Consider the following 27,723-nt stretch of genomic DNA (forward strand, 5'->3'; position numbering starts at 1 on the left):
CTGGAGCGCCACGCATGGAGGGTCCGATGGGGTATTCATATGGATGTTAAAGTCTCCCATTATGATTATATTGTCGGCGTGCGACACTAGATCAGCAACGAACTCTGAAAATTCATTGATAAAGTCCGAATAGGGCCCTGGGGGGCGGTAGATGACAGCCAGGTGCAGAGGCAGCGGTGTGACAAACCTCACAGTAAGCACCTCAAACGAGTTATATTTATTATTTAGGTCCGAGGTAAGGCTAAAGTTTTTGTTGTATAATAGTGCAACACCCCCACCCCTTTTAATGGGACGGGCAATCTGCGTTCCCGTATAGCCAGCAATGATCGTGTTAATGTGTTTGTTATTCTTTTTTCCATATGAGAATCGATTAGAGAATTGATAAAGAACCAAATCTTTTAACAGAATAGAAAATTAAATCCGAATAATAAAAATGTTGATTCTGTTGTCTAGATTGTGCTTCCATATTTTCCAGAAAAAATGGTGCAGGTTATAGCTGTGTTTTTTATGTTCCACAACAATGCAAAACAATGTGGAGGTAGATTACCGCAGCGCGCCTGCAGAATTATTTCATAGGGGTGGCCAGTTGGGGCCACTTTAAATCTTGGGGTGATACACCAGAACTAAAGAATTTTATTTTACTGTTGAAGTAAACAGATCTGTGGAAAAATAGCAAAAAGACCCAAGGAAAAACCTACTGATATACAAAACCCAAAACCAGTGAAGTTGGCACATTGTGTAATTCGTAAATAAAAACAGAATACAATGATTTGCAAATCCTTTTCAACTTATATTCAATTGAATAAACTGCAAAGACAAGATATTTAATGTTCGAATTGAGACACTATTTTTTTTTTGCAAATATTCATTAACTTAGAATTTGTTGGCAACAACACATTGCAAAAAAGTTGGCACTGGGGTATTTTTACCACTGTTTTACATGGCCTTTCCTTTTAACAACACTCAGTAAACTTTTGGGAACTGAGGAGACCAATTTTGATGCTTTTCAGGTGGAATTCTTTCCCATTCTTGCTTGATGTACAGCTTAAGTTGTTCAACAGTCCGGGGTCTCTGTTGTGGTATTTTACGCTTCATAATGCACCACTCATTTTCAATGGGAGACAAGTCTGGACTACAGGCATGCCAGTCTAGTACCCGCACTCTTTTACTATGATGCCACGCTGTTGTAACACGTGGCTTGGCATTGTCTTGCTGAAATAAGCAGGGGCGCCCATGATAACATTGCTTGGATGGCAACATATGTTGCTTCAAAACCTGTATGCACCTTCAGCAATAATGGTGCCTTCACAGATGTGTAAGTTACCCATGCCTTGGGCACTAATACACCCCCATACCAACACAGATGCTGGCTTTTGAACTTTGCGCCTATAACAATCCGGATGTTTTTTTTCCTCTTTGTTCCGGAGGACACGACGTCCACAGTTTCCAAAAACAATTTGAAATGTGGACTCGTCAGACCACAGAACACTTCTCCACTTTGCATCAGTCCATCTTAGATGAGCTCGGGCCCAGCGAAGCCGGCGGCGTTTCTGGGTGTTGTTGATAAATGACTTTTGCTTTGCATAGTAGAATTTTAACTTGCACTTACAGATGTAGCGACAAACTGCAGTTACTGACAGTGGTTTTCTGAAATGTTCCTGAGCCCTTCCATCCATCTTCAACCGCTTATCCGGAATCGGGTGGCGGGGACAACAGCTCCAGCAGAGACCCCCAGACTTCCCTCTCCAGAGCAACATTAGCAACTTCTTCCTGGGGAATCCCGAAGCGTTCCCAGGCCAGAGAGGAGATGTAATCCCCCCCATCTGGTCCTTGGCCTGCCACGGGGTCTCCTCCCAGTGGGACGTGCAACGAGGACCTCCCTAGGGAGACGCTCGTAAGGCATCCGCACGAGATGCCCGAACCACCTAAGCTGGCTCCTTTCCAAGCGAAGGAGCAGCGGCTCTACTCCGTGTCTCTCTTGGATTTCTCACCCTATCTCTAAGGGAGATGCCAGCCACCCTTCTGAGGAAACTCATTTCGGGCGCTTGTATCCGCGATCGTATTCTTTCGGTCATGACCCACACTTCATGACCATAGGTGAGAGTAGGAATGTAGATAGCTCAGTAGACCGAGAGCTTTGCCTACTGGCTCAGTTCTGAGCCCATGTGGCGATATCCTCAGCACACTGATGTCGCTTTTTGATGCAGTACCGCCTGAGGGATCGAATGTCCGTAATATCATCGCTTATGTGCAGTGATTTTTTAAGATTTTCTGAACCTTTTGATGATATTACGGACCGTAGATGGTGAAATCCCTAAATTCCTTGCAATAGCTCATTGAGAAATGTTCTTAAACTGTTCGACAATTTTCTCACGCATTTGTTCACAAAGTGGTGACCCTTGCCCCATGCTTGTTTGTGAATGACTGAGCATTTCATGGAAGCTGCTTTTATACCCAATCATGGCACCCACCTGTTCTCAATTAGCCTGTTCACCTGTGGGATGTTCCAAATAAGTGTTTGATGAGCATTCCTCAACTTTATCAGTCTTTTTTGCCACCTGTGCCAGCTTTTTTGAAACATGTTGCAGGCATCAAATTCCAAATGAGCTAACGTTTGCAAAAAATAACAAAGTTTTCCAGTTCGAACGTTAAGTATCTTGTCTTTGCAGTCTATTCAATTGATAATAGGTTGAAAAGTATTTGCAAATCATTGTTTTCTGTTTTTATTTACGATTTACACAATGTGCCAACTTCACTGGTTTGGGGGTTTGTAGAACAGTGTCATAATAGTTAAGGTTATGATGTATGTGTTTAAGTAATGTTACATTACACAAGTTACATTAAGGAAACATCACATAGTTACATTTACACAAAGTCCATTACTGCGAGGAAGAAAGAAAGGTGTTGGGGGAAAAAAAATAAAAAATCTAAATAATAATACAAAAACTAATGGCAATGTGAAATGCCATTGTTTTTTGTTAGCGCCATCGTCTTTGAATATTAGACAAATTAATGTTGTGCTTCCAGAAAAAAGAATGACCCTAAATTAGTTTATACATTCTGGTTTGAACGCACTGTTGTTGCTGTCCATTTCTTACAGAGCGTCATGTTTGTATTTATTATTCGGTTGTGTTTCGTCGCCGTCCTTGCTCTCCACTCGTCCACCGCGGACGGTGATCAGGGCGAGGGAGGGCAGAAGTAACAATCGGGGACATATCACTCTTTTTTCCCTTCTAACACTAACTTGTCTCTGTCCTCCCTCTGTGTATAAGTCTTACTTGTTTCCTTATTATTTCCCTTGATATCACTTGATGTTCTTCTGTCTCACTCGCTTCGCTTCTCTCTCGCCTGTCTCTGCATTCAGAGTTGCCATGTTTACCGCCTGGAATGCACAGATTTGATTGGCTGAGCATGAGCAATGAACCAGTATCGTAAAGTCTAGAAAAACTGCACCGGTCAAAATAGAAATGATAATGAATTGACTGTAGGTCCAAGTCGGTATGGGACGGCGTCTGGGTCCGGACTCGGACCGCGGTCCCCCAGTTAGTGATTTCTGCTATAAAGCTTTCATTTTAAGGTCCAATATGGATGCCACTGCCAACACTGTCTACTCCATTGGTTAGGGGTCCAGTTTACAGTTGTGAACTGTTAACTTGGCATCTCAAGCTACCTATCTTCACATGACAAACTATACATATTTCATTTGAGGTCTGCTCATCAAGGTGCTACCCTCGGAGCATACTTGCCAAACTTGAGACCTCCGAATTCGGGCGATAGGGGGTGTGGGTGGGTGGGTGGGGTGGGGGGGTTTGGGGGGGGCTTGGTTGAGGTGTGGGGGGGCGTGGTTTGGTGGTAGCAGGGGTGTATATTGTAGCTCGGAAGAGTTAGGGCTGCAATTGATTCTGGGTATTTGTTCTGTTGTGTTTATGTTGTGTTGCGGTGCGGATGTTCTCCCGAAATGTGTTTGTCATTCTTGTTTGGTGTGGGTTCACAGTGTGGCGCATATTTGTAACAGTGTTGAAGTTGTTTATAGGGCCACCCTCAGTGTGACCTGTATGGCTGTTGACCAAGTATGTCTTGCAGTCACTTACGTGTGTGTGTAGAAGCCGCATACAACATGTGACTGGGCCGGCACGCTGTTTGTATGGAGAAAAAGCGGACACGACGACAGGATGTAGAGGACGCTAAAGGCACTGCCATCACGGCACGCCCTCAATATTGTTGTCTGGGTGAAAATCGGGAAAAATTCGGGAGAAGGGTTGCCCCGGGAGATTTTCGGGAGAATGGTTGCCCCGGGAGATTTTCGGGAGGGGCACTGAAATTCGGGAGTCTCCCGGAAAAATCGGGAGGGTTGGCAAGTATGCCTCGGAGTCTATGCCATCACCCTCCGGAATAGAAGAGATGTTTATTGTTATTGCCACATGTGCAACAATATTCAAGGTGCTCTCAATCTCACAATTTTCCGTGAAAAAGGTGTCAGCGTTAGCAATAAGAATTAGCAAATTGTATCCCAAGCAACCAATCCTTATACATCTTTTATATAAGGTTGGCTGATGACTACTCTACCACCAGTGCCTCCTCCAAGGGTTAAGATTTAGGTTTAGTGTTATTGCCTGCCATCTCAATTTGCCAATCCTCACTGACAAACTATGAATCTCTCTTTTGAGGTCTACTAACGACACCACTACCACCGGCGTCTACTCCAACACCAACTCCCGGAGTGACTACAGTGACACCAACAACTCCAGGACCGACAACACCAAAACCAAGTACGAGATTATACAAAAATATATTTTTTTCAACTACTAACTAGTAATTGGGTAAACACTCGAATCCTTTGATTACTACAATGACGTAGTATGAAGTTTAATGAAGACGTCATTAAACTTGTTTAAACGACTTAATAAAAATAGTGTCTATCGCTTTATTGAACACAATAAGCTGTCACTCTGACTTGCGAGCACACACACACAACAATAATAATATATACAGACTATGCAACTATAAAAAAGGTAAGCTTTTAGTACTTTTTTTTTTAAAATTTTGATCAATTTAACCACCATTTTTTGTTTTTTGTAATGTGCTTAAGGCCGATGACAAACGAGTCACGGACCACGGTTGGCCCCTGTGCCGCACTTTGGGCAACCCAGCTGTAGAAGCTAACTGTTAATGGCCACTTATAGTCTTAGTACCGTAGTGTATTTGGTCATCCTACGGTCACATATGGGACACAGGTTGTCTTACGTCAGCACCGGAAGTCATAAAATCAGCTGTTCACCTGGCGGGTTTTTTTGGGGCTGAATAGGGATGTCCTTCTTTAGCTGCCGTCTTGTTTTATCATATATTGCTGCCTTTCCAGGGTGTGCCCCGCCTACTGCCTGAATGCAGCTGAGATAGGCTCCAGCACCCCCTGCAACCCCTAAAGCAGTGGTTCTCAAACTTTTTTTGTCACCCCCCACTTTGGACAAGGGGGAGTTTTCAAGCCCCACCTGCCCCCATCGCCCCAACAGAACGCTAATGCCAAGCTTAACATTTTCAAATTTATCGAACATCAAGTAACACCAAGTTTTATACATTCAAACTCAATAACATAAAATAAAATCAAGTTCAATAATAAATAAAATAACTGTGCAGCTAATGGTATAACTTGCATCAAGTTCAATATCAAATAAAATAACTTGCATCAATTCAATAATAAATAAAACAAAAGTGTTATAACTTGCATCAAGTTCAATAATAAATCAAAAAAAGTGTTATAACTTGCATCAAGTTCAATAATAAATCAAAAAAAGTGTTATAACTTGCATCAAGTTCAATAATAAATCAAATAAAAGTGTTATAACTTGCATCAAGTTCAATAATAAATCAAATAACTTGCATCAAGTTCAATAATAAATAAAACAAAAGTGTTATAACTTGCATCAAGTTCAATAATAAATAAAACAAAAGTGTTATAACTTCCATCAAGTTCAATAATAAATCAAAAAAAGTGTTATAACTTGCATCAAGTTCAATAATAAATCAAATAAAAGTGTTATAACTTGCATCAAGTTCAATAATAAATAAAACAAAAGTGTTATAACTTGCATCAAGTTCAATAATAAATTAAAAAAAGTGTTATAACTTGCATCAAGTTCAATAATAAATCAAATAAAAGTGTTATAACTTGCATCAAGTTCAATAATAAATAAAATAACTTGCATCAAGTTCAATAATAAATGAAAATAAAAGTGCCACTTTGCAATCTTTGCCAAAAAAAGGAGGACAGGGCAAGTGAACATGAGTTTTACAGTACTCCAGCATTAGTGGCTGCAATGAGCCTGTTTTGCACTGCACAGCTTTTCAAATCGGGGTTGCAGGCTTGACACTGCCACTGTTAAAACCTCATTGAATTCGGGGCTGAGCTGCCTTGACGCGAGTGTTTCCCGGTGAATGACACATTGTGTCCAATGCGCATTTGGCGCAACCCTCTTTATTAGAGCCTGCAGCCCGTTTCTTGACTTTGCCATGCGCGACATCAGAGCAAAAGCCCACACAGTTTTCCCATTTAAGGTCGTGTTCTTTGAGGAAACTGTCCATTATCTTGAACAGCTCATCAGCAGTGGCTCTATTTTTTATGTATTTGCAAAAGAGCAAATCCTCGCACAGTGACTCGCCATTCACAAAGCTTCCGCTTACCCCCGCCCCCATTAGTTTTTGTTGCTGTCTGTCAAACTTTCGCTCCTACCTAAAAATGTAAAGCATACAGGAAAAATAAGTAATTTACATTTATCTATATAGCGGATTTCACAGACAGAATCACAAAGTGATTTCCAGTGTGTATTGAAAATGAAAGCATAGTAAAAAAAAAAATCAAAGAATATAATAATAAAAAAATAAAAAAAATCAAAGTGAAATTTCCTCCCGTTCCTCGCGCCCCACCTGTCATGTCTCTATTCCCCACCAGTGGGGCGCGCCCCACACTTTGAGAAACGCTGCCCTAAAGGGACAAGTGGTAGAAAATGGATGGATGATTGAATGGATGCACCTGTCAATGTTTACTTTTGTATGCACATTAAAGGCCTACTGAAATGAATTTTTGAAAATTCAAACGGGGATAACAAATCCATTCTATGTGTCATGCTTGATCATTTCGCGATATTGCCATATTTTTGCTGAAAGGATTTAGTAGAGAACATCAACGATAAAGTTCACAACTTTTGGTCGCTGGTAAAAAAAGCCTTGCCTGTACCGGAAGTAGCGTGACGTCGCAGGTTGAAGGGCTCCTCACATTTCCCCATTGTTTACACCAGCAGCGAAAGCGATTTGGACCGAGAAAGCGACGATTACCTCATTAATTTGAGCGAGGATGAAAGATTCGTGGATGAGGAACGTGAGAGTGAAGGACTAGAGTGCAGTGCAGGACGTATCTTTTTTCGCTCTGACCGTAACTTAGGTAAAAGGGCTCATTGTAATCCACACTTTCTCCTTTTTCTATTGTGGAATGACAGATTTGTATTTTAAACCACCTCGGATACTATATACTCTTGAAAATGAGAGTCGAGAACGCGAAATGGACAGTCACAGTGACTTTTATCTCCACGACAATAAATCGGTGAAGCACTTTAGCTACGGAGGTAACGTGATAGCATCGTGCTTAAATGCAGATAGAAACAAAATAAATAAGCCCCTGACTGTAAGGATAGACAGCAGATCAACAATACTACTATCAGGAGACACCGAACCAAACACTGGACCTGTAACTACACGGTTAATGCTGTGCCGCCTGTCGAAGCCTAGCAATGCTGTTGCTAACGACGCCATTGAAGCTAACTTAGCTACGGGACCTCGTCAGAGCTATGATAAAAACATTAGCGCTCCACCTACGCCAGCCCTCATCTGCTCATCAACACCCATGCTCACCTGCGTTCCAGCGATCGACGGCGCGACGAAGGACTTCACCCGATCATCGATGCGGTCGGCGGCTAGCGTCGGATAGCGCGTCTGCTATCCAAGTCAAAGTCCTCCTGGTTGTGTTGCTGCTGCCAGCCGCTAATACACCGATCCCACCTACATCTTTCTTCTTTGCAGTCTCCATTGTTCATTAAACAACTTGCAAAATATTCACCAACACAGATGTCCATAATACTGTGGAATATTGCAATGAAAACAGAGCTGTTTGTATTGGGATACAATGTGTCCGAATACTTGCGTTTCAACCATCAACGTCACGCGCAAACGTCATCATACATAGACGTTTTCAACCGGAAGTTTCGCTGGAAATTTAAAATTGCACTTTATAAGTTAACCCGGCCGTATTGGCATGTGTTGCAATGTTAAGATTTCCTCATTGATATATAAACTATCAGACTGCGTGGTCTGTAGTTGTGGGTTTCAGTAGGCCTTTAAATCAACAAAAAATCCTGACTTTGGAGCAATGTTCACAGACTCTAGTATTTGGCTGTGTTGATATAGATTATAACCAGTTGGTTCAGGTTCAGAAAAAAACGAGCTGGTTTTGAATGTGTCAATTGAGATTTGCCCATCACTACTACCAACTTGTTTTACTTTGCCTTGTAGTCCGGTGCCCTCCAAATGCAGACTACATAGAATGTGGACCGGCTTGTATCCCTACTTGCATGGAACCTTCCAGCAACTGTAGTGGTTCCTGTATCACTGGCTGCTTTTGCAAACCAGGCTTTGTCTTCAAGGGAAAACACTGCGTTCCACTGGAGAAATGCGGTTGCCTGGATGACCACAATAACTATTACGAGGTTGGATACCTCCAATTTCAACATAACTACCGTAATGTCACCTTCAATAAGTTGACTTTGTTGTGGGTTTTTTTGTAGCCTGGCCAGATTGTATTTGGAGACGGCTGCTCAAAGCTGTGTCGCTGTGCAGGGAACTATACTTTGGAATGTGTGGATAACTCCTGTGATCCCACTGAGGAGTGTCGTGAGGTTAATGGTGTTCCCGGATGCTACCCTAAAGGTAACGTGTCAAGCAATCAGGAGTTATTTTAATACTAATCAAACTCAGGAACCTAAATGTGTTTGTCTTGTGTTATTCCACCTAGGTACATCGTCATGCATAGCATCTGGCGATCCACATTACACAACTTTCGACAAACGCAAGTACAACTTCATGGGCAACTGCAGTTATTTGATGGCTGGGATCTGCAACACATCGTCAGCTTTGCCACTTTTTGAGGTCCACACTGACAATGAAAACCGCTACAACAGGCCCACCATCTCATACGTTAAGGCGGTCCATGTGTTTGTATTGGATCCCAATGGAACGTCCTCAATCTTCCAGTGGGGCACTGTGCATAATGTCTCCATCTTCAAAGGAGGCACCGTGCATGTAAAAACCTTGATTCTCTAATGTATTTTTGGTAACTTTTCAAAACCATTTAGTCGCTTATCACACAATTTGCTCTCTACGTCCAGGTTAATGGCATAAAAGTCAACCTGCCACTGAGTCCGTTTCCAGGTGTCTCTGTATTCAAATCAGGGAAACATTACACCGTGTCCTTGGATTTTGGTGTGACGGTGCGCTACGATGGAAACCATTTCATGGACATCAAAGTGATTAAAGAGTGAGTACAAACGGAACAATTACCTTTCCATTAGAAGTTCCGGGACGATGGATTCTGGATTTGTGTTTGTACAGCTATAAGAACTTACTCTGTGGACTGTGTGGAAATTACAACGGGGACGCCAAGGACGACTTCCACATCCCTAATGGGTCATTAACCAACGATCCTAATGAGTTTGGACACAGCTGGAACATGGATCCAGAGTAAGGATTACGTTACTTGATAAGAACACGAAAGGTGAAAATAAAGTCTAACATTTCATTTTTGAACAAGGTGTAACGCTAAGCCCAACACCACTATTCCTGGGTGTGGGGAAGACGAGCAGACGCTGTATGAGAGCTCTGGATATTGTGGCATTATTTTGGACAAAAATGGTCCTTTTGCTGTGTGTCACTCCAAAGTCAACCCCAATGTGAGTCACTACGCAAGCTTTCATAATCATAAACGCAAGTCATTTGAATTTAAGCATTTTTTTTAATGTCTTCAGAGTTACTTCAAGGACTGTGTCTTTGATCTTTGTGAGCTGGACGGAGCGCCTTCCATCCTGTGCGAAGCCATTGAAGCCTATGCCACTGAGTGCCAGGATCGTGGGGTCCCGATCGGATCCTGGAGGAACCAAACCATCTGTCGTGAGTATAAAGTCCACAATGGACATTGAGGCGGCATAGTTGGTTTTCTACTTTACCCCTTGTTTTCTTCTGCTTAGCTTTGAGCTGCCCACCCAACAGCCATTACAAGCCTTGTGCAGATCCCTGTCAAGAGACGTGTTCTGGGAGACCGCCTGGCTGCAGCGGACCATGCACTGAGTCCTGTGTGTGTAATCCTGGCTACATTCTAAGTGCTGGAAAATGTGTGAACAACAGTGCCTGTGGCTGCCAACACACCAACGGCCAGTATTACCAGGTAATACCTCAATGCTATGCTAGGTTATAAGATAAATTGTACACTTTTCTCAATTGTATGTGTTGTTTTAGCCTGGAGAGGAGTTCTACACTGAGAACTGTACCCAGAAGTGTAGATGTGAAGCCCCCTCTGTTCTTTGTAACCCATCTGGCTGTCCCCCAAAGCATGAGTGTCAAGTACAGGAAGGAGAGTTGGGCTGTTTTCCTACAGGTAAGATATTTGACATGACTCTCCATTAATGGACTACTGTTCCTGGGGTCCATCCATACATTGTCTTCTGCTTATCCAAGTTGAGATAGGGAATTCTGTTATCTTATACGCGGAAGCACAAACTTCCCTTTGCACCTGCCTTTTCCTGAAGTTTCACCATGGTAGCACAGAGATGTTCCCAAAACCAACCGTGATCTATAGTTCCTGTTGCAAGTCTACCCTGTGAGGACTCTTCCAGGGTGGCCTCCAATTTCTCGAACCTTACCAGAGGAAGCAACCAAAAGGCAAACTTGATGGCTGTCCAGAGAAAACTGAGCTCTTGTATTCATAATTGTGTAATCTGGGTAAGAACGTTGATGGATTTGTGAACAAACTTTAAAAGATAAGCCTTCTAACAGAACTCAGAACCCCCAAACACTCTACCAGGTAAGCATCTGTAGGATCTTAAGATACCCAGGCCACATAAACTGAGTCTCTCCTGGAATGATCTTGCCAGGACATCCTGCAGAACTAACTTATTTCCGCTGCTTGTATCCAAGATTGTATTCTTCCCTTCCCTCTACCCTGACATTCTTCAATTTCTACACCCAAAGAAGTTTATTTAACCCAAACCTTGGTTGGTACATTACACCCTCTAATCCCAGGAGCTTTTTACTCAAATACTCCATGCACCCTCGAGCTAATTGATCCTTGATCCTTGAGTACCCCTTTAGACCATGTCCAACATTCAAACAACATATTATACTTTCATGATTCGCCCTCAAGTTCCTCTAACAACAGAGTTTGTCAGTCCAAGTTATTGTCCCTGAAGTTCTCAAGGTGTGTCAAGAACCTTTAGGTAATTTAGCTGAATGTATTTTCTCTGATGAAGAGTTAGCAGTTTTGCTAACTTTACCTCAGTACTACTTGTCTTAAAATACTTATTTGTTTTCCATTCTCATGTCTAAAGCACTAAAAGGCTTTATTGCATTCCAGGATCAACTACACCTCAACCAACTAGTCCCGGAGTGACTTCACCTGAACCTTCAACTCCAAGACCAACAACACCAAAACCAAGTACATAATAGCTTGTAAATAATTGTTTTAATGTACTTACTAGTTTTAAAGCTGTTTATTGTTGTCTTCGTCATACAGTCCAATGCCCTCCAAATGCAGACTACATTGATTGTGGTCCGGCTTGTGTCCCTACTTGCATGGAACCTTCCAGCAACTGTAGTGGTTCCTGTATCACTGGCTGCTTTTGCAAACCAGGCTTTGTCTTCAAGGGAAAACACTGCGTTCCACTGGAGGAATGCGGTTGCCTGGATGACCACAATAACTATTACGAGGTTGGATAGCTCCAATTTGAACATAACTACCGTAATGTCACCTTCAACAACTTGATTTTTTTGTGGGTTTTTTTGTAGCCTGGCCAGATTGTATTTGGAGACGGCTGCTCAAAGCTATGTCGCTGTGCAGGGAACTACACTTTGGAATGTGTGGATAACTCCTGTGATCCCACTGAGGAGTGTCGTGAGGTTAATGGTGTTCCCGGATGCTACCCTAAAGGTAACGTGTCAAGCAATCAGGAATTATTTTAATACTAATCAAACTCAGGAACCTAAATGTGTTTGTCTTGTGTTATTCCACCTAGGTACATCGTCTTGCATAGCATCTGGCGATCCACATTACACAACTTTCGACAAACGCAAGTACAACTTCATGGGCAACTGCAGTTATTTGATGGCTGGGATCTGCAACACATCGTCAGCTTTGCCACTTTTTGAGGTCCACACTGACAATGAAAACCGCTACAACAGGCCCACCATCTCATACGTTAAGGCGGTCCATGTGTTTGTATTGGATCCCAATGGAACGTCCTCAATCTTCCAGTGGGGCACTGTGCATAATGTCTCCATCTTCAAAGGAGGCACCGTGCATGTAAAAACCTTGATTCTCTAATGTATTTTTGGTAACTTTTCAAAACCATTTAGTCGCTTATCACACAATTTGCTCTCTACGTCCAGGTTAATGGCATAAAAGTCAACCTGCCACTGAGTCCGTTTCCAGGTGTCTCTGTATTCAAATCAGGGAAACATTACACCGTGTCCTTGGATTTTGGTGTGACGGTGCGCTACGATGGAAACCATTTCATGGACATCAAAGTGATTAAAGAGTGAGTACAAACGGAACAATTACCTTTCCATTAGAAGTTCCGGGACGATGGATTCTGGATTTGTGTTTGTACAGCTATAAGAACTTACTCTGTGGACTGTGTGGAAATTACAACGGGGACGCCAAGGACGACTTCCACATCCCTAATGGGTCATTAACCAACGATCCTAATGAGTTTGGACACAGCTGGAACATGGATCCAGAGTAAGGATTACGTTACTTGATAAGAACACGAAAGGTGAAAATAAAGTCTAACATTTCAATTTTGAACAAGGTGTAACGTTAAGCCCAACACCACTATTCCTGGGTGTGGGGAAGACGAGCAGACGCTGTATGAGAGCTCTGGATATTGTGGCATTATTTTGGACAAAAATGGTCCTTTTGCTGTGTGTCACTCCAAAGTCAACCCCAATGTGAGTCACTACGCAAGCTTTCATAATCATAAACGCAAGTCATTTGAATTTAAGCATTTTTTTTAATGTCTTCAGAGTTACTTCAAGGACTGTGTCTTTGATCTTTGTGAGCTGGACGGAGCGCCTTCCATCCTGTGCGAAGCCATTGAAGCCTATGCCACTGAGTGCCAGGATCGTGGGGTCCCGATCGGATCCTGGAGGAACCAAACCTTCTGTCGTGAGTATAAAGTCCACAATGGACATTGAGGCGGCATAGTTGGTTTTCTACTTTACCCCTTGTTTTCTTCTGCTTAGCTTTGGGCTGCCCACCCAACAGCCATTACAAGCCTTGTGCAGATCCCTGTCAAGAGACGTGTTCTGGGAGACCGCCTGGCTGCAGCGGACCATGCACTGAGTCCTGTGTGTGTAATCCTGGCTACATTCTAAGTGCTGGAAAATGCGTGAACAACAGTTCCTGTGGCTGCCAACACACCAATGGCCAGTATTACCAGGTAATACCTCAATGCTATGCTAGGTTATAAGATAAATTGTACACTTTTCTCAATTGTATGTGTTGTTTTAGCCTGGAGAGGAGTTCTACACTGAGAACTGTACCCAGAAGTGTAGATGTGAAGCCCCCTCTGTTTTTTGTAACCCATCTGGCTGTCCCCCAAAGCATGAGTGTCAAGTACAGGAAGGAGAGTTGGGCTGTTTTCCTACAGGTAAGATATTTGACATGACTCTCCACTAATGGACTACTGTTCCTGGGGTCCATCCATACATTGTCTTCTGCTTATCCAAGTCGAGATAGGGAATTCTGTTATCTTATACGCGGAAGCACAAACTTCCCTTTGCACCTGCCTTTTCCTGAAGTTTCACCATGGTAGCACAGAGATGTTCCCAAAACCAACCGTGATCTATAGTTCCTGTTGCAAGTCTACCCTGTGAGGACTCTTCCAGGGTGGCCTCCAATTTCTCGAACCTTACCAGAGGAAGCAACCAAAAGGCAAACTTGATGGATGTCCAGAGAAAACTGAGCTCTTGTATTCATAATTGTGTAATCTGGGTAAGAACGTTGATGGACTTGTGAACAAACTTTAAGAGCTAAGCCTTCTAACAGAACTCAGAACCCCCAAACACTCTACCAGGTAAGCATCTGTAGGATCTTAAGATACCCAGGCCACATAAACTGAGTCTCTCCTGGAATGATCTTGCCAGGACATCCTGCAGAACTAACTTATTTCCGCTGCTTATATCCAAGATCGTATTCTTCCCTTCCCTCAACCCTGACATTCTTCAACTACTACACCCAAAGAAGTTTATTTAACCCAAACCTTGGTTGGTACATTACACCCTCTAATCCCATGAGCTTTTTACTCAAATACTCCATGCACCCTCGAGCTAATTGATCCTTGATCCTTGAGTACCCCTTTAGACCATGTCCAACATTCAAACAACATATTATACTTTCATGATTCACCCTCAAGTTCCTCTAACAACAGAGTTTGTCAGTCCAAGCTATTGTCCCTGAAGTTCTCAAGGTGTGTCAAGAACCTTTAGGTAATTTAGCTGAATGTATTTTCTCTGATGAAGAGTTAGCAGTTTTGCTAACTTTACCCCAGTACTACTTGTCTTAAAATACTCACAGTATTTGTTTTACATTCTCATGTAATGCACTAAAAGGCTTTATGGCATTCCAGGATCAACTACACCTCAACCAACTAGTCCTGGAGTGACTTCACCTGAACCTTCAACTCCAAGACCAACAACACCAAAACCAAGTACAGAATAGCTTGTAAATAATTGTTTTAATGTACTCACTAGTTTTAAAGCTGTTTATTGTTGTCTTTGCCATACAGTCCAGTGCCCTCCAAATGCAGACTACATTGAATGTGGTCCGGCTTGTATCCCTACTTGCATGGAACCTTCCCGCAACTGTAGTGGTTCCTGTATCACTGGCTGCTTTTGCAAACCAGGCTTTGTCTTCAAGGGAAAACACTGCGTTCCACTGGAGAAATGCGGTTGCCTGGATGACCAAAATAACTATTACGAGGTTGGATAGCTCCAATTTCAACATAACTACCGTAATGTCACCTTCAATAAGTTGATTTTGTTGTGGGTTTTTTTGTAGCCTGGCCAGATTGTATTTGGTGACGGCTGCTCAAAGCTGTGTCGCTGTGCAGGGAACTACACTTTGGAATGTGTGGATAACTCCTGTGATCCCACTGAGGAGTGTCGTGAGGTTAATGGTGTTCCCGGATGCTACCCTAAAGGTAACGTGTCAAGCAATCAGGAATTATTTTAATACTAATCAAACTCAGGAACCTAAATGTGTTTGTCTTGTGTTATTCCACCCAGGTACATCGTCATGCATAGCATCTGGCGATCCACACTACACAACTTTCGACAAACGCAAGTACAACTTCATGGGCAACTGCAGTTATTTGATGGCTGGGATCTGCAACATATCATCAGCTTTGCCACTTTTCGAGGTCCACACTGACAATGAAAACCGCTACAACAGGCCCACCATCTCATACGTTAAGGCGGTCCATGTGCTTGTATTGTATCCCAATGGGACGTCCTCAATCTTCCAGTGGGGCACTGTGCATAATGTCTCCATCTTCAAAGGAGGCACCGTGCATGTAAAAACCTTGATTCTCTAATGTCTTTTTGGTAACTTTTCAAAACCATTTAGTCGCTTATCACACAATTTGCTCTCTACGTCCAGGTTAATGGCATTAAAGTCAACCTGCCACTGAGTCCGTTTCCAGGTGTCTCTGTATTCAAATCAGGGAAACATTACACCGTGTCCTTGGATTTTGGTGTGACGGTGCGCTACGATGGAAACCATTTCATGGACATCAAAGTGATTAAAGAGTGAGTACAAACGGAACAATTACCTTTCCATTAGAAGTTCCGGGAAGATGGATTCTGGATTCGTGTTTGTACAGCTATAAGAACTTACTCTGTGGACTGTGTGGAAATTACAACGGGGACGCCAAGGACGACTTCCGCATCCCTAATGGGTCATTAACCAACGATCCTAATGAGTTTGGACACAGCTGGAACATGAATCCAGAGTAAGGATTACGTTACTTGATAAGAACACGAAAGGTGAAAATAAAGTCTAACATTTCATTTTTGAACAAGGTGTAATGCTAAGCCCAACACCACTATTCCTGGGTGTGGGGAAGACGAGCAGACGCTGTATGAGAGCTCTGGATATTGTGGCATTATTTTGGACAAAAATGGTCCTTTTGCTGTGTGTCACTCCAAAGTCAACCCCAATGTGAGTCGCTACGCAAGCTTTCATAATCATAAACGCAAGTCATTTGAATTTAAGCATTTTTTAAAAAATGTCTTCAGAGTTACTTCAAGGACTGTGTCTTTGATCTTTGTGAGCTGGACGGAGCGCCTTCCATCCTGTGCGAAGCCATTGAAGCCTATGCCACTGAGTGCCAGGATCGTGGGGTCCCGATCGGATCCTGGAGGAACCAAACCTTCTGTCGTGAGTATAAAGTCCACAATGGACATTGAGGCGGCATAGTTGGTTTTCTACTTTACCCCTTGTTTTCTTCTGCTTAGCCTTGAGCTGCCCACCCAACAGCCATTACAAGCCTTGTGCAGATCCCTGTCAAGAGACGTGTTCTGGGAGACCGCCTGGCTGCAGCGGACCATGCACTGAGTCCTGTGTGTGTAATCCTGGCTACATTCTAAGTGCTGGAAAATGCGTGAACAACAGTTCCTGTGGCTGCCAACACACCAACGGCCAGTATTACCAGGTAATACCTCAATGCTATGCTAGGTTATAAGATAAATTGTACACTTTTCTCAATTGTATGTGTTGTTTTAGCCTGGAGAGGAGTTCTACACTGAGAACTGTACCCAGAAGTGTAGATGTGAAGCCCCCTCTGTTTTTTGTAACCCATCTGGCTGTCCCCCAAAGCATGAGTGTCAAGTACAGGAAGGAGAGTTGGGCTGTTTTCCTACAGGTAAGATATTTGACATGACTCTCCACTAATGGACTACTGTTCCTGGGGTCCATCCATACATTGTCTTCTGCTTATCCAAGTTGAGATAGGGAATTCTGTTATCTTATACGCGGAAGCACAAACTTCCCTTTGCACCTGCCTTTTCCTGAAGTTTCACCATGGTAGCACAGAGATGTTCCCAAAACCAACCGTGATCTATAGTTCCTGTTGCAAGTCTACCCTGTGAGGACTCTTCCAGGGTGGCCTCCAATTTCTCGAACCTTACCAGAGGAAGCAACCAAAAGGCAAACTTGATGGATGTCCAGAGAAAACTGAGCTCTTGTATTCATAATTGTGTAATCTGGGTAAGAACGTTGATGGACTTGTGAACAAACTTTAAGAGATAAGCCTTCTAACAGAACTCAGAACCCCCAAACACTCTACCAGGTAAGCATCTGTAGGATTTTAAGATACCCAGGCCACATAAACTGAGGCTCTCCTGGAATGATCTTGCCAGGACATCCTGCAGAACTAACTTATTTCCGCTGCTTATATCCAAGATCGTATTCTTCCCTTCCCTCAACCCTGACATTCTTCAACTACTACACCCAAAGAAGTTTATTTCACCCAAACCTTGGTTGGTACATTACACCCTCTAATCCCAGGAGTTTTTTACTCAAATACTCCATGCACCCTCGAGCTAATTGATCCTTTATCCTTGAGTACCCCTTTAGACCATGTCCAACATTCAAACAACATATACTTTCATGATTCACCCTCAAGTTCCTCTAACAACAGAGTTTGTCAGTCCAAGCTATTGTCCCTGAAGTTCTCAAGGTGTGTCAAGAACCTTTAGGTAATTTAGCTGAATGTATTTTCTCTGATGAAGAGTTAGCAGTTTTGCTAACTTTACCTCAGTACTACTTGTCTTAAAATACTTATTTGTTTTCCATTCTCATGTCTAATGCACTAAAAGGCTTTATGGCATTCCAGGATCAACTACACCTCAACCAACTAGTCCTGGAGTGACTTCACCTGAACCTTCAACTCCAAGACCAACAACACCAAAACCAAGTAGAATAGCTTGTAAATAATTGTTTTAATGTACTTACTAGTTTTAAAGCTGTTTATTGTTGTCTTTGCCATACAGTCCAGTGCCCTCCAAATGCAGACTACATTGAATGTGGTCCGGCTTGTATCCCTACTTGCATGGAACCTTCCAGCAACTGTAGTGGTTCCTGTATCACTGGCTGCTTTTGCAAACCAGGCTTTGTCTTCAAGGGAAAACACTGCGTTCCACTGGAGGAATGCGGTTGCCTGGATGACCACAATAACTATTACGAGGTTGGATAGCTCCAATTTCAACATAACTAGCGTAATGTCACCTTCAATAAGTTGATTTTGTTGTGGGTTTTTTTGTAGCCTGGCCAGATTGTATTTGGAGACGGCTGCTCAAAGCTGTGTCGCTGTGCAGGGAACTACACTTTGGAATGTGTGGATAACTCCTGTGATCCCACTGAGGAGTGTCGTGAGGTTAATGGTGTTCCCGGATGCTACCCTAAAGGTAACGTGTCAAGCAATCAGGAGTTATTTTAATACTAATCAAACTCAGGAACCTAAATGTGTTTGTCTTGTGTTACTCCACCCAGGTACATCGTCATGCATAGCATCTGGCGATCCACACTACACAACTTTTGACAAACGCAAGTACAACTTCATGGGCAACTGCAGTTATTTGATGGCTGGGATCTGCAACATATCATCAGCTTTGCCACTTTTCGAGGTCCACACTGACAATGAAAACCGCTACAACAGGCCCACCATCTCATACGTTAAGGCGGTCCATGTGCTTGTATTGTATCCCAATGGGACGTCCTCAATCTTCCAGTGGGGCACTGTGCATAATGTCTCCATCTTCAAAGGAGGCACCGTGCATGTAAAAACCTTGATTCTCTAATGTATTTTTGGTAACTTTTCAAAACCATTTAGTCGCTTATCACACAATTTGCTCTCTACGTCCAGGTTAATGGCATAAAAGTCAACCTGCCGCTGAGTCCATTTCCAGGTGTCTCTGTGTTCAAATCAGGGAAGCACTACACCGTGTCCTTGGATTTTGGTGTGACGGTGCGCTACGATGGAAACCATTTCATGGACATCAAAGTGATTAAAGAGTGAGTACAAACGGAACAATTACCTTTCCATTAGAACAGACCTGGGCATTCTGCGGCCCGCGGGCCGCATCCGGCCCTTTGTGCGTCCCTGTCCGGCCCGCGTGAGGCCAATTATAAATTACAAAATACATTTTAAAAAGTATCTATGTCGAGTGTGCAATACAACGGTGCTGCTTTTGTTTTGAAAATCGTTATTTGTATTACTTCCGTGTGGACGTATGCGTGATTGTGAGTGAATGTGAACAACTGCAATTACAAAATAAAGTTGAAAAAACATCTGTCCTGCGCGCAATACAACTGTGCTGCTTTTATTTTGAAAAGTATTATTTATGGGCGTGTGTCCGTGTGTAACCTGCGAGTGAAGGTGCACATGCAGCGACAAGTGATGCACGGTTTACACCCGAGACGCCAAAAAGACAAAAGTTGATGAGGAATGCCGTGTTTTCAACAACACATGAACTGCAAAGCAACGTCCCCTCACCTAAGGTGCGTGCCTGCGCAATTGCGCACTGCTCAAGCGTCTGCTGCGCGCAGCAAGTATATGCCGCGCACCAAATCAAATCCCATCTGAATTCTAAACAAAATAAACATATTTATTCTATGTAATTTTGCAATGCAACTTTGAGTGACAGTGACAACAAGCGGCCCTAACGGTGTTCGTCAACACCGTTCAATTGAACACCGTTCAATTATTGTAACGTCTATCGAGATGCTTCGAGGACAGGAATTATATCGATCACTTTATTGAACAAAACTGTTTATATTCGGACATAACCACACCAAAAACATGAGTAAAACAATTCTATCTCGAAAAACTAGTCATTTTCTGCCGTACAAACCAGGCCAAAACCAACTTGTCATCTGTCACCAACACGCATAGCACTAAACCACTGGTGCGTTTAAGGCCACACAAAAAGTCGGACAACTCAAACACCACACAAAGTTACACTATGACTCCTCAGTCATACGTGTGCTTATTTTACTGTCATTTATTATTAATGTTAATTTATATATATTAGTCATGGAATGCTGTTACACACACTATGTTGAAGTATTACTATTATTATTATTATTATTATTATTTATCTTACGGTATACATCAAAAATAATATTGAGCAAAATTTAATTGAAATATTGTCGATGTGGCCCTCCAACAGTGCTCGGGTAGCTCATGCGGCCCCCGGTAAAAATTAATTGCCCACCCCTGCATTAGAAGTTCCGGGAAAAATGGATTCTGGATTTGTTTTTGCGCAGCTATAAGAACTTACTGTGTGGACTGTGTGGAAATTACAACGGGGACGCCAAGGACGACTTCCGCACCCCTAATGGGTCATTAACCAACGATCCTAATGAGTTTGGACACAGCTGGAACATGGATCCAGAGTAAGGATTACGTTACTTGATAAGAACACGAAAGGTGAAAATGAAGTCTAACATTTCATTTTTGAACAAGGTGTAACGCTAAGCCCAACACCACTATTCCTGGGTGTGGGGAAGACGAGCAGACGCTGTATGAGAGCTCTGGATATTGTGGCATTATTTTGGACAAAAATGGTCCTTTTGCTGTGTGTCACTCCAAAGTCAACCCCAATGTGAGTCACTACGCAAGCTTTCATAATCATAAACGCAAGTCATTTGAATTTAAGCATTTTTTTTAATGTCTTCAGAGTTACTTCAAGGACTGTGTCTTTGATCTTTGTGAGCTGGACGGAGCGCCTTCCATCCTGTGCGAAGCCATTGAAGCCTATGCCACTGAGTGCCAGGATCGTGGGGTCCCGATCGGATCCTGGAGGAACCAAACCTTCTGTCGTGAGTATAAAGTCCACAATGGACATTGAGGCGGCATAGTTGGTTTTCTACCTTACCCCCTTGTTTTCTCCTGCTTAGCTTTGAGCTGCCCACCCAACAGCCATTACAAGCCTTGTGCAGATCCCTGTCAAGAGACGTGTTCTGGGAGACCGCCTGGCTGCAGCGGACCATGCACTGAGTCCTGTGTGTGTAATCCTGGCTACATTCTAAGTGCTGGAAAATGCGTGAACAACAGTTCCTGTGGCTGCCAACACACTAACGGCCAGTATTACCAGGTAATACCTCAATGCTATGCTAGGTTATAAGATAAATTGTACACTTTTCTCAATTGTATGTGTTGTTTTAGCCTGGAGAGGAGTTCTACACTGAGAACTGTACCCAGAAGTGTAGATGTGAAGCCCCCTCTGTTCTTTGTAACCCATCTGGCTGTCCCCCAAAGCATGAGTGTCAAGTACAGGAAGGAGAGTTGGGCTGTTTTCCTACAGGTAAGATATTTGACATGACTCTCCACTAATGGACTACTGTTCCTGGGGTCCATCCATACATTGTGTTCTGCTTATCCAAGTTGAGATAGGGAATTCTGTTATCTTATACGCGGAAGCACAAACTTCCCTTTGCGCCTGCCTTTTCCTGAAGTTTCACCATGGTAGCACAGAGATGTTCCCAAAACCAACTGTGATCTATAGTTCCTGTTGCAAGTCTACCCTGTGAGGACTCTTCCAGGGTGGCCTCCAATTTCTCGAACCTTACCAGAGGAAGCAACCAAAAGACAAACTTGATGGATGTCCAGAGAAAACTGAGCTCTTGTATTCATAATTGTGTAATCTGGGTAAGAACGTTGATGGACTTGTGAACAAACTTTAAGAGATAAGCCTTCTAACAGAACTCAGAACCCCCAAACACTCTACCAGGTAAGCATCTGTAGGATCTTAAGATACCCAGGCCACATAAACTGAGTCTCTCCTGGAATGATCTTGCCAGGACATCCTGCAGAACTAACTTATTTCCGCTGCTTATATCCAAGGTCGTATTCTTCCCTTCCCTCAACCCTGACATTCTTGAACTACTACACCCAAAGAAGTTTATTTAACCCAAACCTTGGTTGGTACATTACACCCTCTAATCCCATGAGCTTTTTACTCAAATACTCCATGCACCCTCGAGCTAATTGATCCTTGATCCTTGAGTACCCCTTTAGACCATGTCCAACATTCAAACAACATATTATACTTTCATGATTCACCCTCAAGTTCCTCTAACAACAGAGTTTGTCAGTCCAAGCTATTGTCCCTGAAGTTCTCAAGGTGTGTCAAGAACCTTTAGGTAATTTAGCTGAATGTATTTTCTCTGATGAAGAGTTAGCAGTTTTGCTAACTTTACCCCAGTACTACTTGTCTTAAAATACTCACAGTATTTGTTTTACATTCTCATGTAATGCACTAAAAGGCTTTATGGCATTCCAGGATCAACTACACCTCAACCAACTAGTCCTGGAGTGACTTCACCTGAACCTTCAACTCCAAGACCAACAACACCAAAACCAAGTACAGAATAGCTTGTAAATAATTGTTTTAATGTACTCACTAGTTTTAAAGCTGTTTATTGTTGTCTTTGCCATACAGTCCAGTGCCCTCCAAATGCAGACTACATTGAATGTGGTCCGGCTTGTATCCCTACTTGCATGGAACCTTCCCGCAACTGTAGTGGTTCCTGTATCACTGGCTGCTTTTGCAAACCAGGCTTTGTCTTCAAGGGAAAACACTGCGTTCCACTGGAGAAATGCGGTTGCCTGGATGACCAAAATAACTATTACGAGGTTGGATAGCTCCAATTTCAACATAACTACCGTAATGTCACCTTCAATAAGTTGATTTTGTTGTGGGGTTTTTTGTAGCCTGGCCAGATTGTATTTGGTGACGGCTGCTCAAAGCTGTGTCGCTGTGCAGGGAACTACACTTTGGAATGTGTGGATAACTCCTGTGATCCCACTGAGGAGTGTCGTGAGGTTAATGGTGTTCCCGGATGCTACCCTAAAGGTAACGTGTCAAGCAATCAGGAATTATTTTAATACTAATCAAACTCAGGAACCTAAATGTGTTTGTCTTGTGTTATTCCACCCAGGTACATCGTCATGCATAGCATCTGGCGATCCACACTACACAACTTTCGACAAACGCAAGTACAACTTCATGGGCAACTGCAGTTATTTGATGGCTGGGATCTGCAACATATCATCAGCTTTGCCACTTTTCGAGGTCCACACTGACAATGAAAACCGCTACAACAGGCCCACCATCTCATACGTTAAGGCGGTCCATGTGCTTGTATTGTATCCCAATGGGACGTCCTCAATCTTCCAGTGGGGCACTGTGCATAATGTCTCCATCTTCAAAGGAGGCACCGTGCATGTAAAAACCTTGATTCTCTAATGTCTTTTTGGTAACTTTTCAAAACCATTTAGTCGCTTATCACACAATTTGCTCTCTACGTCCAGGTTAATGGCATTAAAGTCAACCTGCCACTGAGTCCGTTTCCAGGTGTCTCTGTATTCAAATCAGGGAAACATTACACCGTGTCCTTGGATTTTGGTGTGACGGTGCGCTACGATGGAAACCATTTCATGGACATCAAAGTGATTAAAGAGTGAGTACAAACGGAACAATTACCTTTCCATTAGAAGTTCCGGGAAAAATGGATTCTGGATTTGTTTTTGCGCAGCTATAAGAACTTACTGTGTGGACTGTGTGGAAATTACAACGGGGACGCCAAGGACGACTTCCGCACCCCTAATGGGTCATTAACCAACGATCCTAATGAGTTTGGACACAGCTGGAACATGGATCCAGAGTAAGGATTACGTTACTTGATAAGAACACGAAAGGTGAAAATGAAGTCTAACATTTCATTTTTGAACAAGGTGTAACGCTAAGCCCAACACCACTATTCCTGGGTGTGGGGAAGACGAGCAGACGCTGTATGAGAGCTCTGGATATTGTGGCATTATTTTGGACAAAAATGGTCCTTTTGCTGTGTGTCACTCCAAAGTCAACCCCAATGTGAGTCACTACGCAAGCTTTCATAATCATAAACGCAAGTCATTTGAATTTAAGCATTTTTTTTAATGTCTTCAGAGTTACTTCAAGGACTGTGTCTTTGATCTTTGTGAGCTGGATGGAGCGCCTTCCATCCTGTGCGAAGCCATTGAAGCCTATGCCACTGAGTGCCAGGATCGTGGGGTCCCGATCGGATCCTGGAGGAACCAAACCTTCTGTCGTGAGTATAAAGTCCACAATGGACATTGAGGCGGCATAGTTGGTTTTCTACCTTACCCCCTTGTTTTCTCCTGCTTAGCTTTGAGCTGCCCACCCAACAGCCATTACAAGCCTTGTGCAGATCCCTGTCAAGAGACGTGTTCTGGGAGACCGCCTGGCTGCAGCGGACCATGCACTGAGTCCTGTGTGTGTAATCCTGGCTACATTCTAAGTGCTGGAAAATGCGTGAACAACAGTTCCTGTGGCTGCCAACACACCAACGGCCAGTATTACCAGGTAATACCTCAATGCTATGCTAGGTTATAAGATAAATTGTACACTTTTCTCAATTGTATGTGTTGTTTTAGCCTGGAGAGGAGTTCTACACTGAGAACTGTACCCAGAAGTGTAGATGTGAAGCCCCCTCTGTTCTTTGTAACCCATCTGGCTGTCCCCCAAAGCATGAGTGTCAAGTACAGGAAGGAGAGTTGGGCTGTTTTCCTACGGGTAAGATATTTTACATGACTCTCCACTAATGGACTACTGTTCCTGAGGTCCATCCATACATTGCCTTCCGCTTAACCGAGTAGAGATTGGGATTTCGGTTATTTAAAACTCGGAATTACAAACTTCCCTTATCACCTGCCTTTTCCTGAAGTTTTACCATGGTAGCACAGAGATGTTACCAAAACCAACCATGATCTTTGGTTACTGTAGCAAGTCTACTCTGTGACTACTCTTCTAGGGTGGCCTCTAATTTCTAGGATTTTATGACAGGAAGCAACCAAAAGACAAACTTGATGGATGTCCAGAGAAAACTGAGTTATTGCATTCGTAATCTTGTAATCTGGGTAAGAACGTTGGTTCACTTCCAGTTATTGCAATTCCTCCAGCTTGTTTCCTAATGATCAAACATTGGTGGACAACGTCTTGTCAATCTCTGCCTAACTACCCCTCTGCTCTCATCATTCCTCATTGGGGGCCCCACGCTGCTATTCCCAGTTTATCCCTAGTCTTAAAAGCTCCTCACAGCCACAGATGGTGCAGGATAATCCAGAAGCAATAGATCTTTCCAGTTGTAGCTTTAGCATAATGTGTTTATGAGTGTTCCAGTCACAACAGCTCCTATTGTCTCAACTGTACGTGTCCTCATGGCCTGTCTATATGCTTCAAATAAGAGGTCCATTTATTTTTTTGAATTAGCTCAGTGCATCAAGTAATCAGGCATATGTTGTGTGCCTTTTTCACTCACCTCACTTGCTGTAGACAACTTTGAAAGGTTAAAAACCAGCAGTAGCAGACACTCCCTTCACTCCATTACAGCTCCACTTGCTGTATCCAGATTTACCATGCTAGCATAGGGCTGTTCCCTTCACCAGTTGTGAGACATAGTTCCTCGAGCATAACTACTCTCTGAGGCTTCTTCCAAGTTGGCCTCCTTTTTTACTTACTTGGGGGAACATCAGAAGGCACCTTTGATAGATGATACCTTTGTTCTTTGGGTATGAACATTTGTTCTAGTGTCTAAACACCACATTACACATCTGGGATCCACCCTGTATGGTGTATTGTACCGAATCTAATGAGATGTGGCGACAGCTATACAATTTCCAGAACATTCTGGGAAAAATGTCATTCCCCAACTGAGGAGTTTTGTTAATGCTTACTGGATACCACTACACTGAAAAAGTAGTTATCTCTATGAATTGTGTCATGTTCTACAAGTCTTTATAACATCCCAGGATCAACAACACCTCAACCAACATACCGCCCAGATACTACACCTGATGTAACAATACCAGTAGTTTCTACACCACAACCAACAACTCCTGGAGTTACAACACCAAGTATGGCCCTTTTTCAGGACACCTAGGATTTTAATTACTGATTTCCTAAACTGTTTACTATTTTTTGTCATGCAGGTCAGTGCCCCCCAAATGCTGACTTCATAGAATGTGGCCCAGCTTGTATCCCTACTTGCATGGAACCTTCCAGCAACTGTAGCGGCTCTTGTATCACTGGTTGCTTTTGCAAACCAGGCTTTGTCTTCAAAGGAAAACACTGCGTGCCATTGGAGAAGTGTGGTTGCTTGGATGACCACAACAACTATTACGAGGTCGGAATAGCTTGACGTATTTTTAACATTTGTACAAAATGATAAGCCTCACACACAGTAACTTTTCATTTTCTTTTTAGCCTGGACAAATCCTATACGGAGACGGTTGCTCAAAGCTGTGTCGTTGTGTCGGGAACTACACTTTTGAATGTGAGGATAGCTCTTGCGGTCCAACTGAGGAGTGTCGCGAGGTTAATGGCATACCAGGATGCTACACTAAAGGTAACCTGTTAAAAAAACATTTGATTGTCGCTTTGAAAATGTTGGTAGTGAACAAAATGTCCGACTTCCTGCGTGTTTTCGGGCAGCGGTTCTTGAGATGTTTTTGTACGTTTAGTTGTCTACTCATTATAGACCTGCCTACAAAATGTCAATTTTTTTGGAAAATATTCTGCACACCGCTCAGAGGTAAACAGGATGTTAGTGGTTCATAGTCATTCGGGCAGGGGTTCTTCAGACTTTTATGTGGATCTGATCATGATAGACATGCCTACCAAATGTCATGTTGCTCAGTTAAAGTGGCATTGTGAAAGTAACATTAGGGTCTGGATTTTTTTTTTTAAATACTCCTCTACCCATTTCGGTCTGGATGTTGTTATTGTTTTATTTAAGCCAAAATAGCCCGACTTCCTGTGCGTTTTTGTAATTATGGTAGTTTGGTTTTACTCAATTGATTTTTTTGTGATTCCCTTAAGGTTCTGCAACGTGCGTGGCGCACAGCGACCCGCACTACACAACCTTCGATGGCGTCATGTACAGTTTCATGGGCAACTGCAGTTACCTGATGTCGGCCGTCTGCAATGCGACATTATTACCCGACTTCGAGGTGTACGCCGACAACGAAAATAGATACAACAACCCCGCCATCTCCTATGTGAAGGCAGTGCACGTGTACGTGCGCCAGGTCAAGGTGTCCATCCTCAAAGGCGGCACGGTTCACGTAAGGAACACTACAACTTTTTTCCGTAATGCTACGACTTAATTATATTAATGTTAAGACTTTACTTTTCGTCTTTACATTACAATTGCTTATCTCTTAATATTTACTTTTTTCATGTAATATAATGACTTTTATGCAATCTCCAGACCAACTATATCCTCAACAACATTCTTTTCTTGTAGTATTACAAAAATAATCTTCTAATTAGGTCATTACATTTTCA

General features: G+C 42.9%; 1 protein-coding gene across 1 annotated transcript in view; it reads left to right on the top strand.

Annotated features, from left to right (window-relative positions):
• The window catches only part of zanl (zonadhesin, like), a 167,512-nt gene that overhangs the window by 38,379 nt on the left and 101,410 nt on the right, over positions 1-27,723 (top strand). Inside the window, exons 10-63 of the mRNA XM_062064427.1 lie at positions 4,668-4,769; positions 8,560-8,753; positions 8,832-8,973; positions 9,059-9,345; positions 9,432-9,580; positions 9,655-9,783; positions 9,854-9,992; positions 10,068-10,209; positions 10,287-10,483; positions 10,555-10,693; positions 11,669-11,749; positions 11,828-12,021; positions 12,100-12,241; positions 12,327-12,613; positions 12,700-12,848; positions 12,923-13,051; positions 13,122-13,260; positions 13,336-13,477; positions 13,555-13,751; positions 13,823-13,961; positions 14,940-15,020; positions 15,099-15,292; positions 15,371-15,512; positions 15,598-15,884; positions 15,971-16,119; positions 16,194-16,322; positions 16,393-16,531; positions 16,609-16,750; positions 16,828-17,024; positions 17,096-17,234; positions 18,207-18,287; positions 18,364-18,557; positions 18,636-18,777; positions 18,863-19,149; positions 19,236-19,384; positions 20,639-20,767; positions 20,838-20,976; positions 21,052-21,193; positions 21,272-21,468; positions 21,540-21,678; positions 22,657-22,737; positions 22,816-23,009; positions 23,088-23,229; positions 23,315-23,601; positions 23,688-23,836; positions 23,912-24,040; positions 24,111-24,249; positions 24,325-24,466; positions 24,545-24,741; positions 24,813-24,951; positions 26,187-26,291; positions 26,367-26,560; positions 26,641-26,782; positions 27,256-27,500. Coding sequence (XP_061920411.1) covers positions 4,668-4,769; positions 8,560-8,753; positions 8,832-8,973; positions 9,059-9,345; positions 9,432-9,580; positions 9,655-9,783; positions 9,854-9,992; positions 10,068-10,209; positions 10,287-10,483; positions 10,555-10,693; positions 11,669-11,749; positions 11,828-12,021; positions 12,100-12,241; positions 12,327-12,613; positions 12,700-12,848; positions 12,923-13,051; positions 13,122-13,260; positions 13,336-13,477; positions 13,555-13,751; positions 13,823-13,961; positions 14,940-15,020; positions 15,099-15,292; positions 15,371-15,512; positions 15,598-15,884; positions 15,971-16,119; positions 16,194-16,322; positions 16,393-16,531; positions 16,609-16,750; positions 16,828-17,024; positions 17,096-17,234; positions 18,207-18,287; positions 18,364-18,557; positions 18,636-18,777; positions 18,863-19,149; positions 19,236-19,384; positions 20,639-20,767; positions 20,838-20,976; positions 21,052-21,193; positions 21,272-21,468; positions 21,540-21,678; positions 22,657-22,737; positions 22,816-23,009; positions 23,088-23,229; positions 23,315-23,601; positions 23,688-23,836; positions 23,912-24,040; positions 24,111-24,249; positions 24,325-24,466; positions 24,545-24,741; positions 24,813-24,951; positions 26,187-26,291; positions 26,367-26,560; positions 26,641-26,782; positions 27,256-27,500 — 8,702 coding nt within the window. The remainder of the gene's footprint in view (positions 1-4,667; positions 4,770-8,559; positions 8,754-8,831; positions 8,974-9,058; positions 9,346-9,431; positions 9,581-9,654; positions 9,784-9,853; positions 9,993-10,067; positions 10,210-10,286; positions 10,484-10,554; positions 10,694-11,668; positions 11,750-11,827; positions 12,022-12,099; positions 12,242-12,326; positions 12,614-12,699; positions 12,849-12,922; positions 13,052-13,121; positions 13,261-13,335; positions 13,478-13,554; positions 13,752-13,822; positions 13,962-14,939; positions 15,021-15,098; positions 15,293-15,370; positions 15,513-15,597; positions 15,885-15,970; positions 16,120-16,193; positions 16,323-16,392; positions 16,532-16,608; positions 16,751-16,827; positions 17,025-17,095; positions 17,235-18,206; positions 18,288-18,363; positions 18,558-18,635; positions 18,778-18,862; positions 19,150-19,235; positions 19,385-20,638; positions 20,768-20,837; positions 20,977-21,051; positions 21,194-21,271; positions 21,469-21,539; positions 21,679-22,656; positions 22,738-22,815; positions 23,010-23,087; positions 23,230-23,314; positions 23,602-23,687; positions 23,837-23,911; positions 24,041-24,110; positions 24,250-24,324; positions 24,467-24,544; positions 24,742-24,812; positions 24,952-26,186; positions 26,292-26,366; positions 26,561-26,640; positions 26,783-27,255; positions 27,501-27,723) is intronic.

The sequence above is a fragment of the Entelurus aequoreus genome, linkage group LG12 (assembly GCF_033978785.1).
Source record: "Entelurus aequoreus isolate RoL-2023_Sb linkage group LG12, RoL_Eaeq_v1.1, whole genome shotgun sequence".
NCBI lineage: Eukaryota > Metazoa > Chordata > Actinopteri > Syngnathiformes > Syngnathidae > Entelurus > Entelurus aequoreus.